This window comes from Oreochromis aureus, linkage group 6 (assembly GCF_013358895.1).
Source record: "Oreochromis aureus strain Israel breed Guangdong linkage group 6, ZZ_aureus, whole genome shotgun sequence".
In the NCBI taxonomy this organism is placed as follows: Eukaryota; Metazoa; Chordata; class Actinopteri; order Cichliformes; family Cichlidae; genus Oreochromis; species Oreochromis aureus.
Window position 1 is genome coordinate 5,485,721 of NC_052947.1, and position 15,675 is coordinate 5,501,395.

At 40.5% G+C, this 15,675-nt stretch overlaps 1 protein-coding gene across 3 annotated transcripts in view; it reads right to left on the bottom strand.

Moving 5' to 3' along the window:
• usp34 (ubiquitin specific peptidase 34) overlaps positions 1-15,675 on the bottom strand; it is a 72,210-nt gene that overhangs the window by 36,957 nt on the left and 19,578 nt on the right. For all 3 annotated transcript variants that reach the window (XM_039613830.1, XM_039613829.1, XM_039613831.1), the window contains 22 exons: positions 13,392-13,584; positions 12,901-12,962; positions 12,652-12,733; positions 12,459-12,551; positions 11,805-11,930; positions 11,560-11,689; positions 9,787-9,917; positions 8,905-9,623; positions 8,306-8,520; positions 8,091-8,209; positions 7,840-7,967; positions 7,444-7,533; positions 7,164-7,259; positions 4,099-4,181; positions 3,369-3,523; positions 1,856-1,969; positions 1,659-1,758; positions 1,352-1,514; positions 1,105-1,231; positions 846-996; positions 639-739; positions 248-463 (listed from right to left, as the gene is read on the bottom strand). In XM_039613830.1, the coding sequence (XP_039469764.1) occupies positions 248-463; positions 639-739; positions 846-996; positions 1,105-1,231; positions 1,352-1,514; positions 1,659-1,758; positions 1,856-1,969; positions 3,369-3,523; positions 4,099-4,181; positions 7,164-7,259; positions 7,444-7,533; positions 7,840-7,967; positions 8,091-8,209; positions 8,306-8,520; positions 8,905-9,623; positions 9,787-9,917; positions 11,560-11,689; positions 11,805-11,930; positions 12,459-12,551; positions 12,652-12,733; positions 12,901-12,962; positions 13,392-13,584 (3,394 nt within the window). The remainder of the gene's footprint in view (positions 1-247; positions 464-638; positions 740-845; positions 997-1,104; positions 1,232-1,351; positions 1,515-1,658; positions 1,759-1,855; positions 1,970-3,368; positions 3,524-4,098; positions 4,182-7,163; positions 7,260-7,443; positions 7,534-7,839; positions 7,968-8,090; positions 8,210-8,305; positions 8,521-8,904; positions 9,624-9,786; positions 9,918-11,559; positions 11,690-11,804; positions 11,931-12,458; positions 12,552-12,651; positions 12,734-12,900; positions 12,963-13,391; positions 13,585-15,675) is intronic.

Here is a 15,675-nt window from a genome sequence, read left to right on the forward strand (position 1 = left end):
ATGGAGACTTTCAGAGTTGCAGAGACCTTTTTTTTTGTGTGTGTTACTCGAACAGTTGGTTGCACCGGTGCGACCTAATATTTTTTTAGTCGCACTATTGGTTGCATTTGCGACCAAATTGGCCGCACTCTAGAGACCTGTGTGGTCAAATATACCTAGTAAATACAATTTTCCATACATTTTAGCCAATATAACAGCCATATGTTTTATACATCCCTTCGGGAGTTCTTCCATAACTAATACCCACCTCTGGGCTCTCCTGGACCTTCTCTGTGTTTGGGCTGGGTGGTTTGAAGCAAGCCAGCATCTCCAGCAGGTCGAAGAGTGTGGTGAGATGTGGCTCCTGAAGGAGCAGTAGCATAGGAATGTGCTCTTTCTGAGGAGGTGGAAGACAGGAGGCAGGCAATTGGATGCCCTCGCCCTTCCTCTCCCTCCGCGGAGCTCCCAGAGACACAAATACCATCTGGGATCAGATAAGAAGATGGTTCATAAAACTCATCTGCACTGAACAACTTTAATCAAAATTTACATGATTAGACAAAGTTAAAAGATGTAAAACAATCTTTCAGACTTGAGCTGAAGTGCAGTCTGTCCTACCGTTGGCTGTTTGTTATACAGAAGAGAGGTCAAACTGTTACCTGCATGTCTTTAAAGCCCAGCTCATGCAGAGTCTTCTCATCATAGTCTGTGGTAAGTTCATGACCAGAAGAGATCATCCTGACCGGTCCCATCAAACCACCTGAAGGACACGAGACAACATTTCACTAACAGACTCACTCACACATTTACACACACACTGACACACAAACAAAAGCAAGGGAGAATATTTTATTGAGGGAGCTGACCTGGGAAGTCTCCTGGCTGCCGGCCACTCTGGCCAAATTCCTGCAGCTGAGCCTGGTGGTTCATCTGCTCCTTCTGCAGGTTCTCGTACCAGTGGGTCACCTCAGCTCGCAGGTCAGCTACTTGGTCACTGGGATACATCTCAATGGTCATCTGCAAAAATATGTAATGGGTAGCGTGTCCAAACATTTGACTCGTCCTGTAGAAGCACATTGTAAGTATTTATGCAATAAGATTCATTTGCTTTTACTCAAGTGTCACCTTGTCAGGCAGGCCGGCGGGCTGACAGACGATCCTAAGAGGTAGAGACTGTTTGTCACTCAAAGCTTTAAGGTGGCTGCTGATTCCCGTCCCCTCGATCTGCCACTGTCGCAGGTGGTAAGCAAACCTGCCACAGACCAGAGACAAAATGATGTGCTGCAATACTGTTTGCTTGTTTGCTTTTTTTCATATAAAATGATTTTGACCACTGAGTTTTTAATAATGTAAACATTCCAGGTGTGCGTACCTGCGCCGGAACGCCTCCAGGTGTGTTTTGAGCATGAGCAACCCCCTCTCAATGCTGGTCAGACTGGAGTGAGCATCCTTCTCCAAGTTGGCAGAAGCCATCAGGAGGCTCTCCATACATTTCCTTATGAACTCTTGTTCCTTCTCCAGTCCTGTTTTACCAGCTGGAGACACACAAAAGTAGAATTAGTACATTAAGATCAGCAATTTTTCAAAGTCTTTTTGTTCTTATTGGTACGGAAGAATAAAAACAACTATTTCATAACAAAGCATTTGACTTCATCATAGTTCAGTAAGTAAAAACTGACCATTGATGTAGTAGGAGTTGATGTACTGTATAGCAGCGCGGCTGATATCAGCAGATTGAGCTCTCAGAGCGATCCCCCACAGCTGGTCCATCCCACACAGCTGGCGACACAGACATTGCTCAATTAAGCATTTACTCAAATGTCTCTGAAGACAACATGTCTGATTACGAGCATCACATGCTTTTGTTTCCATTTACCTCACAGCTAGAGGCGTTGTCCAGCGCAGTGGTAGCAAGCCGGGCCAGGTTACAGAGGTGCTGAAAGAGGTTGAGGCCTGTCATGCTGATAGTCTCTGGCTTCAGCTGTGGCATCTGGAGACACACAGTGACATTAACAAACACGAAGTAGTCAACATCAACACACGATTGCTGCTCGTCTGAAGCTGCCCAGAGGTTCGTAATTGTGCTCCACCCCAGCTGAGTTTAAACCCATCCAGTCGAATAAACATATGAGAAATAGTCTGAAATTCTGTTCCGGTTTTGTTTTTTTAATTTATTTAAAAAACAGTCCAGATCCTGAAAAACAAGTTTGATGTTATTGCCAGCTCTAAACTATAAACCTGAGGCTACAGTCCCACACACTTACACAAAACCCTATTCTAATGAGGACACGTATATGATCTTTCTTTTAGTATTTAGGTATGAACACAAAGCGAAGATGGGGGGAAAAAAAGCACAAAGAGAATCGCCGCTGTAGAAACATGAAGAGGTAGAAACAGTGGCTGCACCCTGACTGCTCATCACTGCTTTTGTTACCCGTTGAAGTTCAGGGGCTGGCTGCTGGGCTGGGCTCTAACATCACTTTGTTCTTTTGACTAGCTTAGCATTAGCATGATGTCTGTGGAAGTGGTTGCAAAGAGCTGAAGTTGTGTTAGCAACACATCGTGCTCTCGTCCTTTTGTGTAACATTTCCACCCTGTAGACTGCCATACTATATGCACAACTATACACAAACTAAAAAAAAAAATCTAGCACAAGTGCAAATGGAGCTGATAAGAGAGCTCGATAGCCAGGCAGACTAACAAATCGCAGAAACTGAACTAGGAGAGAACCTGTATAATGAAACCAAAAAAAAAAAAAAAAAAAGGAAAAGAAAATCTTAATGCTATGATTCTTTTTCAACTGAAAAATTGTCTGCCACTTTAATGTTGCACAGCACAGGAAATAAACTGTTTTTTCAAACATTTAAGAGATTTATGGAATTAAATTTATGCCACAATTTGTACACAAAACAGGCACAGGTATTCAATGCCACTCGAGTTATTAAATTGACGTGTAAAGTCAACAACCCACGCACATAGAACTCAGCAGCCACATGCAAAAAGAAGCAATCATGCTCCTTTTGCTTCTGCAAACGCTGCAGTTGGAGGTTGTATTTGTTTACAATTTTCTAGTTTTTCAAAAAAAAAGTGAGTATTTTGTTGCCACAGGGTAACTGTTTTAGTTAAGTAATCTGAACCTGTCCATGACAGAAGCAGTGGTGTCACTGCTTTGAATGTGACCAGTGACATTAGGACCCCTTTTCAGGTTACTCAAGCAATTTGGCTGCTGAGTTCTACGCACAGGTTCTTTTACGCACAAGGAATTTATTTGTGTATCTGCGTTTTTGCCCCCTCCCTTAACTGTGGAATTATAGATAATTCCACAGCCATTCTTATTCATTATCCATGGGACACCTATAAAATTCTACAATCCACGGTCTTGTTACTACCTTCTCCAGGAAGAGATGTTTGTAGGTCTCCATGCCCATAGCATGCTGGTCTTTGCTGCGGACCTGGTTGAGGAACCAGTGCAATGCATCATCGTAACATTCAGCGTCTTCCACCAGACAGTGCCACAGAATGTCCACTTGCTCCAGACTCAGTCCTGACAAATCCAAACACCAAAATAATTACAAAATAGAGTTCAGCGATGTCAAACGCAGACCACTTTTTCCCCTTATCTTTGGGCTTTTGAAGAAGCCCTTTGGCTATAATTATCTGCTTATGTTGCACATCCATACATAAGAGGCTAAGACCTTCTAAAGGGGATTAAAAGGTAAGAGACATTTTCTTTTATTACACGTAAACACTCTTAACAGTGTATAATTTTAGAGATCCCTAATTTAAAATGAAAGAGCCCAATAAGAAAGGCTCAGAAATCAAGAATGAAATGCAAAGTGCTAAAGACCACAAAACTTTAAGAAAACACTTGACTCCTTTAATTTTTTTCTCTTTTGGGGTGTAAAATATTCCTCAAGAAGAGAATATAGCCCTTGATCCCTGGTGTGGAAACACAGCAGAGATCAGGGTTATGTTATGAAAACCACAGCTGTTATTTACTAAAGCATAATATAGACACCTCTACCTCTGTGCAACTCTCTGGATAGGTGCATGTCTTTCAAAAACATCTTAGTTCACAGAGAATATTACTCTAGTACATAAATGGTATCGGAATCTTACTGAAGTGGTCGGGAGATCCCAGTGTGGAAAAGACACAGGTAAGGAACTGCAGACGGACCTGGACCTCTGCACTGTGACTGTACCTGCACAACACACACAGACAAGGTATGTGTCAACAGTGAAGAAAGTGAACTGATGTCTGAAGATCACAGGTTGCAGAAGCTTCCAACTGCTCTATCAGAAGTATTGACACCAAGCACAATTCTGCTAACGCAGTCTTTGAGATGCGTCTGTAAATAATTTAAATGAACATTGGCTGCTATCATGGGCACTCCAGAAATATCACACTAGTGGGCAATTACAATGTCATTAAAGGTTAAAGCAGGTTAAACAACTGTACACAAGGGAACATTAAGCAAAGCAATCAAATGGAACTAAAGAGGTGTTATGCAGATAATGTGAAGATAAAAATGAATTTGCTGGTGGACAGAATCATGACACGCATCTTTCTTTTCCCAAAGGCCATGCCAATAAAATTTCAGGCCAATGCCATAATGAGATCAAATTCAGTGAAGCAAAAACTCAAACAACACTTGGTTAGCCTCAACAAAGAATTGTAACACTAAAGCTCTCACAACAAAAACTGAAATTTTAAATAAATTGGGTAAAGGAATTCCACTGTCAGCATGATTTTTCTGAGGAGTGACTTTAGTGTCCAATTCTTCCTAAATGTGGAATTATCAGGTGGAAGGTATTTTTTTTCTAGCCATAATTAAGAGAATAAAGCTGTGACTCAGAAAGCTGACAAATTAATTACAAACAAGAATTTAAAACTGAAAAAGGAAGCATAGTTCATTTATTTAAGTTAAACAAAGGTCAACCAATTTTTTTAAAAAGTGTGCATTTATGAGTGTCTTGATTTTAATAAAGAACAGAAAGTAGGGCTGGGCCATATCATACCATTCACGGTAATGCCAGTATAATGTTGGGCAACGATAAGAAAATGAAATATCGTGATAGAATATGGGTAAAACACACAAGCGCAGTGCCTTTGTTTTCATACGCACATGGCGAAAAAAAGCATGGCGGCGACAGAGAATAAGAAGGGCGAAAGTGGATCGTTAAATGAAACGGATTAACCAGAATTGGTTTGTAAAAATGCTGCAACTTCAGTGGTGTGGAACTGGTTTAGCTTTCGTCCGTCAGATACACAACAAAGCACTATTTTTGGTAGAGCATGCTAGCGGGCGTCGTTATTACAGTGTTTTTTGGAAAATACGGCACACTTAAAATCAATCCTTTGATTTTTTTCTGAAAATTGACAGTGCTCCTTATAATCCCGTGTGCCTTATGTATGAATTCTGGTTGTGTTTACTGACCTCGAAACGATTTTATGTGGTACACGGCGCTCGAAAATCTGTCAAATGTTTCAGTATGACTTTGCTAAGCCACGAAGCCGCACCGCTTGATGGATTGTCGGAGCATTACAGCTATCATAGGCAGGAGCCTCGCGAAGTGATATGTACTGTGCTTCAACATAATATTACCGTATTGTGTGTATAACCTGTTTTTATATTACACATGGTTATGCTGAGGATATGTTGGCCAATTTCCACTGGAAATGCCTTTTGGTTAAACTGTCAGGAAGGAATTTGTACTGTTACATTTTTATATAACTTTAATGCACATAAAAAACAGCTGCTTGTTTAAGTGAAAATACATTGATGTTTTTTTATTTGCACTAATAAAGTTGTGGAGTTGTAAAGTATTTTGTCTAGTGTCGTCAGTTATATCGTTATCACAAATTTTCAAATGTATATTGTGATAAATATTTTTGGTCATATCGCCCTGCTCTAACAGAAAGTATTCAATGACTACTAAAGTAATGTGGCCTAAAGAACTTTGTAGAAAGGTGAAAGTCATTATTAACAACTGCAAAATCAAGCGTCCTGTTAAGTACAGTTATAGACTCAAGAAGTTTGTCATTTTGTATAGTGTTACCTAGCCTGAAATGAAATGCTGTTTCTCACCAGCCTCTACAGTGCAAAAAGGAATACAATTTAAAAAGAATAAGTTTAAAAAGAATGGGTTTAAAAAGCGCAGTAAAAGAGGCAGTAATGAATTGCAACAATAGTGATGGATAAATAAATAACATAAAATCTAAGTTCTAAAACAAACTCAAGTCACATTCGTTCGAGTAGTCAGCAGTCCTTTCACGGAAGGGGATGGTTAGATTAGGGGGGGTGTGTGTGTGTGTGTGTGTGTGTGTGTGTGTGTGTGTGTGTGTGTGTGCGTGTGTGTTTGTGTGCATGCGTGTGTGTGTGTGTGTATGCGTGTGTGTTTGTGTGCATGCGTGTATCGGGGCAACATCTATCTTGAGCCACCCCTCACTCCTTTAGATTTTGTAGGAATTTTTAGCAGCAACTTACTTACATTGAAACACAGTATACAAGGCAAAAACAGTTTGGACAGTTTCTAACAAGCTTGAAAGCAAATATTTAGTATGACCAGCTTTATTCTTCAACACAGCCTATACTCTCATATAATTTCTTTAAGTCATCATGAGGAAAATTTCTCCAGGCTTCTTGAATCACATTGAAAGCTCTTTTGTTGTTCTTTATCACACTGTTGACAGTACTGTTTTCTCTTGTCTTCCAAATCTCCAGTTTCCTCAAGATATATAAAGTTTCCAGCTAATAGCAGTTTGTGAATCAACTTGTTGGTGCAAAAGTGATATTTTATTCTTGTCAAACTATCATGTTGGGCTTTTTTTGTAGATTCAACTGAAGAAACGAGAACAAATAATGTGCTTTTGTAACAGACAATTTGAAACGAAGTTGTCTGTAAAGCCAACTTCACAGCTTGAATTACAGTAGGTGCCGCTGTTTTGCATGAATTATTTATATGTCAGTGGTAAGTGGCTTAACCTGTTACTGGACAGGAACAAAGGGAGGATTCAGTGAAAAAGCAACAAAAGAATTTCAGAAAGACTGGAGAAGCTCAGGGAACACTTTAAAAAGAATTACGAGTCCAGCTTCTTGCAAGCAAAATATAAAGAAATAAAGGGAGACTCAATATTCTGTATAGTAGTGTCGATATGTAGTAGTGGTGTAAGACAGACTCACAGTGCAAATTTGTGCCGGTGTTCTCTGACTTCTTGGATGTAGTGTTGCAGGTTGTCGAAAAACAGTTTCATCATGTGCAGCTCCTTTTCAGCCCACCTGACAGAACCAACAAACAAATCAGTGCAAGGCTCACAAAACAAAACACTTCAATACTCATATTTCTATTCTTTTCAGAAAGACTCAAATATTTTGACTCAGCTTTGATGAGTCATGTAATTGTATTTGAAACTCCATATGGTATCTGACTTTTGTTGCACTCTAAAGAAGTGGTATAACTTACATGGTGATCCAATGAGTGTCATAGCTGGAGCCAAATTGCTGGAAAGTGCCAAAAAGTTTAGGAAGTAGACGCAAGGAAACCACAACTGACCTGAGAGAAGAGAAGAAGACAGAGTCCAGTTTTTCAAAGATTCCCAAACGAGAATAATTAAAAAAATAAATAAGATGAACATTTTAAATGCTCATGAAATGATTATCTGGTGTTGATATATCAGTAGTTTATCTATGTGCAGGAAGCTACAACATGCAACCGTTTTTATGTGTGCACTGCAAGGACAGGTGCCTACCAAATATTCATTTTCAATACATTCAATCAGAGACAAGTCCTAAATATCATAAGCTTGTTTTATTTATACATTTATGCAACAATTTAAAAAAATAAAGAGGTCACTCTTACCGGTGATGGGCCAAGTTGTCAAGGCAACCCTCGATAAAGCGCATTCGAATCTGTCTGTCAGTGAACCAGCAAACCAGCGAGCACAGCAGTTTCTCAGCTTCATTGATAAGACCTTCAGAGAGATGAATCTAAACACACAAGCAAATTATAAAATGAATTTTACACAATCCTGCTGAAGCTAGCTAAAGCACCATCTATCAACTCTGTGAACACATGTCTATAAGGAAATATTGGAGAAGTGGAAGTCGTACTGCATCTTCATCTTGTACCAGATCCCAGAGCAGAGTGTTGCCCTTCTTACAAACATTATCCAAGTTGATGTCAGTCACAGCGTGGCTGCTAGAGTACTGATGTTTATGAACAGCTGGACCTGAGGGGATAAAGAGGATTCACATGGTCAGATTTACTATTATTATTATTATTATTGTTATAAATTAAATTGTCCTAGTTCCATAGTGTGGCTCACCTTGCACCAGGTGCTCATGGTAAATGGAAGCCAAGTTGGGAAGGTGCTGCTGCAGGTGGGAGCTGAGCTCAGCATGGGAGTTTATCTGGACTAGCTCCTCCTCACAGCCCGATTCCTCCCCGTCAAAATCAGCCATATTCTTTTCTGACTTCGCACTGACCTGAGAGCTGCTGCAGCTAACGTCATCAGCACTCAGCATGTCCTCCACAATGGGTCTGAGGGAGGAAATTAGGGTTTATAGATCAAGGATAGAATGACAGGCACATTTAAAAGAGAAAAAAAAAGAAAAAACACTAACATGTATAACTACAGAGTTTCCTAGCACAGATGAAATTTGTGATTTTAGACAAATATGCAAAATAAACACCGCAGTCAATAAAATGTTTTACATCTAAAACCAGCTTTAATACTACAATATTTGCTGGACAGAAGGTAAAATCCTATACTTACATATTAATATACAGTATATAAACACACAAAAAAAATGCTATATGCAGAATACCATGAATGTCCCTCCATTTCTACCCTAATTTGAAAATGTGCTCAGTAGACAGACACTCTTTGTTAGCCATTAATAAACAGAAGTGTAGCAGTGTTACCCTTCATGATGGTGGTGGTGGTGATGATGATGGTGGTGATGGTGGTGGTGCTGAGGGCCAATGAAACGACGGCAGTTAAAGAGTTCACTGCTCATGGCCTCTCCTAGGAAGTCCCCGGGTCGCGGGAGACAGGGAGGTTCCTGAGGTCCCTTGACAATCTGAGAAGGGCTGATATCTGGTGGCTGCTGCTGGGTCTCTGTCCCATCAGGCTGAGCAGATGACGATGCTGAAAAAGTGTCGAGCATTCTCATGCGGCTCTCTAGAGACGCTGTCGCCGCTGTTACCATAATAGCAGAAGTTTCTGGGTTGAAAGGGAGAACCTTGGATTTGGCTCCTCCCCCTGGGCCACTCGGCCCTGCCCCCTCACCAAGAGCATCCCCGGCTTTCCTTTTCCTTGACTCAGTCTGCTCCCGGGGCTCCTTTTGGTGCCCACCTTCAGCGGCTGAGCGGCTCCCCTCATCTTCATCCTCTTCATCGTCATCATCCTCCTCCTCTTCATCTTCTTCTTCATCATCATCCTCCTCCTCCTCCTTTAAGGCCTCGCTATCTGCCATGTCATCAGAGTGCAGCTCACTGCCTGGGCTCCCAGCTGACTGGCTGGCTCGACTAGAGGCGGCTTCGTTGCTGGAAGCCTCGCTGCGGCCACTGCTGCTGCCTGGTCCGCTGCTGCCTTCCTCCACGCTGTTGGCAGTTTCATCTGAGCTGCCCTGCATAGACTCCTGAGGAAACAACAGCAGGTCTTTTCACCTGGTTGTGCATTTTATGTTAACGTCCTGGCTTTAATTAGACATTACAGAAAGACCTTCACATTGGTAGAACACCTGCTCTACCAATGGATCGTGGTTTCTTAGAGTTTATTGTGTCACCATATGTGCTGTATACCTCTGTGTCAGATAGTCTTTGCTGATTCCTCTTGCTGCCAGTCATCATCTGGTCATCCATCTCCATGTCGCTGCCTCCACTGTGTTGTGTGTCACTATTGTCACTGCTGTCTGGACTTGCAGCCGGTGAACCTGAAACCACATTAGATGACAGACTGAGGACCGTGTATAATCCTGAGGCTCAATAACGCATCAACAGTCTGAAAGTGCAATTGACCTTGAGGTCTAATGAATTATTCAGGAATTCATTGTGTAAAAACACAACTCATCCTAAGGTCATAATCAAACTACACATATATAGAGGAACGGTAACTAATGATGAAGATGCAAATATCTGGAAATCACACTGCAGATATCTGCAACTTAACTGTAGATATTGCCAATGGAAATCTGCATACACGCGGCAAAAATGATGTCAGCTGTCCTAGAATCACATTATCAATTATCCCAACAGGTGCGACTGAGTATATAATAATTTTAGCCACTTTTGAATGAAATTAAAGCTTGTTTCTTGCTTTTCTTTAACTCAAGTGGCAGAAAATCTCTTGGGTTGTGGAACATTTTGCATTTTGGAAGAAATTTTATCCTAAAATTATCGTTAATGAAGAAGGCAGGTGCAGTTATAAAACCAGAAATTAAAAACTACATTTCTGGTAAACAGTAGGGATGGGTATCGTTTAGGTTTTATCCGATACCAGTGCCAAACCGGTACTTTTGAAACGGTGCCGGTGTTTAAAGAATGGAGAACACAAACTTTGTCCAAAAACCTCTTTTTTTTTTTTTATTTTTAGCAGTCTCTTTTTTTCTGCAAAATGATAACCAAGTTAGCCTTTTCTGTTGATACAACATACCTCCTTTGGTTGGAACCAGTGCTTAGACAATAGAAAACACAAACTTTGTCCTAAAACCTCTCATGTTTAGCCGGTTTTTTTTTTGTAAAAAGATAACAATGTTAGCCTTTTCTGCAGCTATAGGGCATATATGGTATCACTCTATCAAACAAGAAGACAGCCGCATGTAACTACGACGGTGTTTGCTAGTTCACATTACGTGCATTAATTTAAGGGGCCAGGGGCCAGGACTCAACTCTTCGGGTTCTTGGGGAATGTTGCTAACTCCGGGTCCGATAACAGGCACCACACCCGCAGTAGATATGCTCGGTGTGAGGTCTTGCAGCAAGCTATCAAATACGGTGCATTTCTCGGCTTTTAAAAAAAAAACGCTATGCGTCGCCAGGTGTTTCATCAGATTCGAGGTGTTACCTCCTTTGCACATTATCGCCTTAAAGCACTTGTTGCAGGCTGCTGAGTTTGCATCTTTTGCTGTGAAGTACAGCAAGACTTTTGACCGCTTCGCCTTGGGCATTTTTAATCTGTAGCTCTGCTCTAAAACAACGTACGTACCTGGGCCCGCCTACTATCCTTGGAAAGGTAAAATGATTGGCTAGAATCCAAACTGTATGACACCTCAAGAAAAAAAAAAAGCAGCACCGAAAAAAAAAAAAGCAGCACCGAAATGTGCGCTGCTTTTCGGTCTGGTTACTACCGGTTATGTCAGAACCGGTCCCATCATGGCACCAGATACCGGTACCCGTCCCTAGTAAACAGCCAGTCCCACAGCCAACCCTTCTAATATAAAACATGTTATCTTTCAACTAAAGCTCAGACACTGAAGTGGCAAGAAAAAGCCTCAAAAATATTATACCGGTTTTTTTGGTGGGTTTTTTTTTTTTTTTTAAATAACAGGCTTCGTACTAAAATGCAAGCATGCAGACCTTTCTTGTTGCCCATGGGGATGTTGGTGTTAAGCAGGGAGGCGAAGGAGCTTTGTTTGGAGAGCTGGGCTTTTGCTGCCAAGGCATTATTCCAGAGGGCCTTAATCAGCATAGAGGCCAAGTACAGTGTCTGTCCGGGGAGAGTGGGGAAACACAGAAGCAATTCATCATAGGGACGTCACAATCACTTAAAGACAATGTTGGTGAAACTGTGCCCAGTGCTTCAACTTCAGAATGTTTTGTACCTGCTCGGTGTGAGTGCTTGGATGCAGGCCTGATACCAGGTTGAGGACATGACGGAGAGGCACAGGATCGAGGTTTTTAATGAGAGACGGGAAAAGGTCGTGGATGTAGCGGCTGCAATGTTTTAACTGATTTTTTTTTTTTTTTTGTTAAGGGGGAAACAAACAAAGAAGCGGTTATTTTTGTTGAACACAAAACACCAACAATCTCATCAACTCATCGCAAAATACTGAAGGGAACATACTAATTTACCTGAAGTGATGATGATATCATCACAGTACAGTTATTATATATAATACAGGCTAAATATAATATTGCATTAAATCACAGAAGAATTTGAACTATTTAAAGTTAATGAAAGAGTAAATAAAAATCAGATCAAGTTCCCATTTCATCTGCAGATGAAAAATGGCTTCTTTGCCAATTCTGACATTCACAGCAATGCATGTTAATGTGCAGTGTCCCTGTTAAATGAATAAACCATTTGGTGGCATATACACCCTACTTTTTAAAAGTTTTGTTCCCAGTGCTTCTGACACAGAAAAATCCACCAATAGAGAAATACCAACACCGATCACTCAGTAAGACGAATGTTTGACTCTGCAGGCTGCCCCATGATGGAGTGGAATAAAGCTGTACCGTGTCTCTCGTCTTACCTGAGCTGCAGCCCAGATACAGTCTATGTGCTGTGTGCTGAGCCGGCCCTCTGCAGCCAAGAAGTTCAGGATCACTTGGCACTGTTTAATGATCTACAAAACACACATACACAAATGTAAATGTGCAAAACTGGGGGAAAATGTTCTCCAGAATAGTTTTTTCATTTTTCATTACTGGATCCAAAAGTCTCACCTCAATGTGCAAATTTGGGCCAAATATGTGCTCCACTACATTGTTGTGGATCAGCCAGTCGGCTAGTTCCTTTGCTATGGACCTGAAAGAAAAAAGCAGAATCATAATACGCTGTGTGAACCATTTTATTTTATTTACTTATTTGGTGTTTATTTTATTTTTTAGCTCAAACTGGTTTAAAATGGTACCACATCCTTCCTGTTTGCTTGCATTTGTGGACAGGCATCTCTTTTCTTTACAGTAACTTACGTTTCTGTGTCAGACACCAGGGATTCGTTGTTACACACATCGTTGAAAGTGTGGAGCTGATTCTGAAGAAACACAAACATGCCCCGCAATAAGTGAAGGAATGAAGCACAACCAGTCAAATTAAGTGCAGCACCACTGGCTCATAACTCATTTAACCATCTAGTGAACAGCATAGATAATAGATGTTTGTTTTTGATGTCATTTCCCTCAATTAGGAGTATACTTGGTGAAAGTATTCTCCATTTTAGCACTTAAACACTGTTTTTTTAAACCTCGACTGCATTTACTTATGTTCTTTCACCAAAAGAGGAAATTTACAGATACAATACAATTCATCCCTCTACTTCCCACCAAATAATTCAGACACCTCCAATTGCTTAAATATTTTTGTGGAAAGTCTCATTTTGAAAAAAGGTCCACAGGAAACTAGAATCAGCCAGAACTACATGAGGGTGTGAGAATGAGTTAAATCTGTTTGGAGTCCGACTCACTGTGATTTGGCTGAGTCCGGCCAATCTCATCGTGAGAGTGGGTGACATGAAGTATTTGAAGGCAAGATCCAGGCTCTCCTTATCAAAGCACAGTGCACTGTCCAGTGGTTCCTTCACCGTGCTCCACATCAGGTCTGCCATATTGCGTGCTGCGCTCTGTCGCAGCTCCTGGTCCGACAGCTTACACAGATACCTGCAGACGCATCCGACTGACAGATAAGCTACTGACAAAAACTTAAGTTTTATGTTTAATACTCTCTCCGAGGTTGTACAGTATTGTCAGCACTATTTGCTTATTATTTAAAAAACCCACAGTATTTGTGACCACTTCCCCTCCTACAAGTAGTAACTACATTCTACAAACTGCCCCCCCTCGTCAGATCTTTGAAATTCACCAATCATTACTTCTGAGAGGAAAAACAAAGTACCTTTAGGGTACTATTAAAAACAAACTTGTCAGCATCCCAAAGCTAGAAAAAAAAAGTTTCATAAATCCTCCTCTAAAACATCCAAGTTTCACTTTGAAGAAAAACTCTCACTTATGGTTGGCAGTTTTGAATCAGACTTTTGTCAGCGTACGCTATAATTTTCCAATAAACAACTGTGCTGCTGAGTCATTTACTCTCCACTCTGGGATGGCTACGTTTGTGGTTTTTAGAGGTGTACCTTGGAGACAGTTTCTACTAAAGTACTTTGTGTTCATTTAAATAAAAAGAAATCTTTAAATAGAATGGAAAGTTACCATGATGTGAAAACTGTCCTAATTTTGTTTTTTGGTGGGGGTTTGGGTTTTTGTTAATGTACCTTTTGATCTTTTAATTGTTATCATGTGAAACCACTTCCCTACTGTTTGCATGTGTTCCTTATGGTTGTGCTAATCAATCGTTTTATAGAGGTATACAGCACAGTCTGCAAGGCAGAGCTTAAAATATTCAAAAATCTTTACAAACATTAGCATGCCAACCTACTCACAATAACAATACTAACACACTGATAATCTAGTAAATATCAAATACTGTGTTCACTAGTGCTGGGCGATATGGAAAAAATATTTATCACGATATGAATTATTTTATATCACGCTAACGATATATATCATGATATGCCACCTGACCTGTGGTCATCTGGAAAGTATGCAGTCTGTAAACAGCAAGTGGAGAGGGTGCAGTCTTTGTTTTGAGTTACTGTAAAGCATGTCGCAAAACCGGGTGCACGTAAAGCAGCACCATGTCGCAAAAACACAAGACAGAGTTTCTTTGCGAAAAATATAATTTTTTTATACTTTATTTTCTCTTGCATAAAGTTAAGAGTACGTATAGTGAGAAGACAACACTAATATATTTGCCACAGGCCATTTAATCCTTTAAGAGGTTTATCCCTCAAAACTGTAAATACAAACTAGAAAGCGAAAATTTCAGAAGAAATTTTATGTGTGCCTATGCCGCTGCTAATCACTGTAGTTGCCATTCATACGGCTACAGAGAGCAAAACTCAGAAGAGCAGCCATTCTCCACCATGAACTATGGTAAAAACAAACACCGCTCACGCTTCACAGATGACAGCTTACAGTTTTGTGTAAAGATGAAGTTACTTCGTACAGCGCCGATTTGCAGACGCTGTGCACACAGGTTCATGAGCAGAAGTCCCATTGTACCACGGCAGACCCGACAATGTTTGCATGAACACGCTTTGAAGCATTACATTATGGACCACTTTTCACACATGCATTCACTTTTTGTTTTTGTTATTTTTACACAGTGTTCTGAATTATGAACAATGGTCTACAGCCAATCTTGTGTATTATTATACAAACTTTGGTTGTAAGATTCAGATAAGTATTTAATAAAAGCTAAATATTTTATATGAGAGTAAGAAAGAAAAGTATATCTTTATGTCCACCTTTCTCTGTTAATGCCCTACCTGGCCCCTGGCAAAAGCTTTGCTAGATCCGCCCCTGCACAGTTACCAGCTGTCAGCTACACAAAAAAGGAGCTTGGTGTTTACAGGAGTGCAGAATTATTAGGCAAATGAGTATTTTGTCCACATCATCCTCTTCATGCATGTTGTCTTACTCCAAGCTGTATAGGCTCGAAAGCCTACTACCAATTAAGCATATTAGGTGATGTGCATCTCTGTAATGAGAAGGGGTGTGGTCTAATGACATCAACACCCTATATCAGGTGTGCATAATTATTAGGCAACCTCCTTTCCTTTGGCAAAATGGGTCAAAAGAAGGACTTGACAGGCTCAGAAAAGTCAAAAATAGTGAGATATCTTGCAGAGG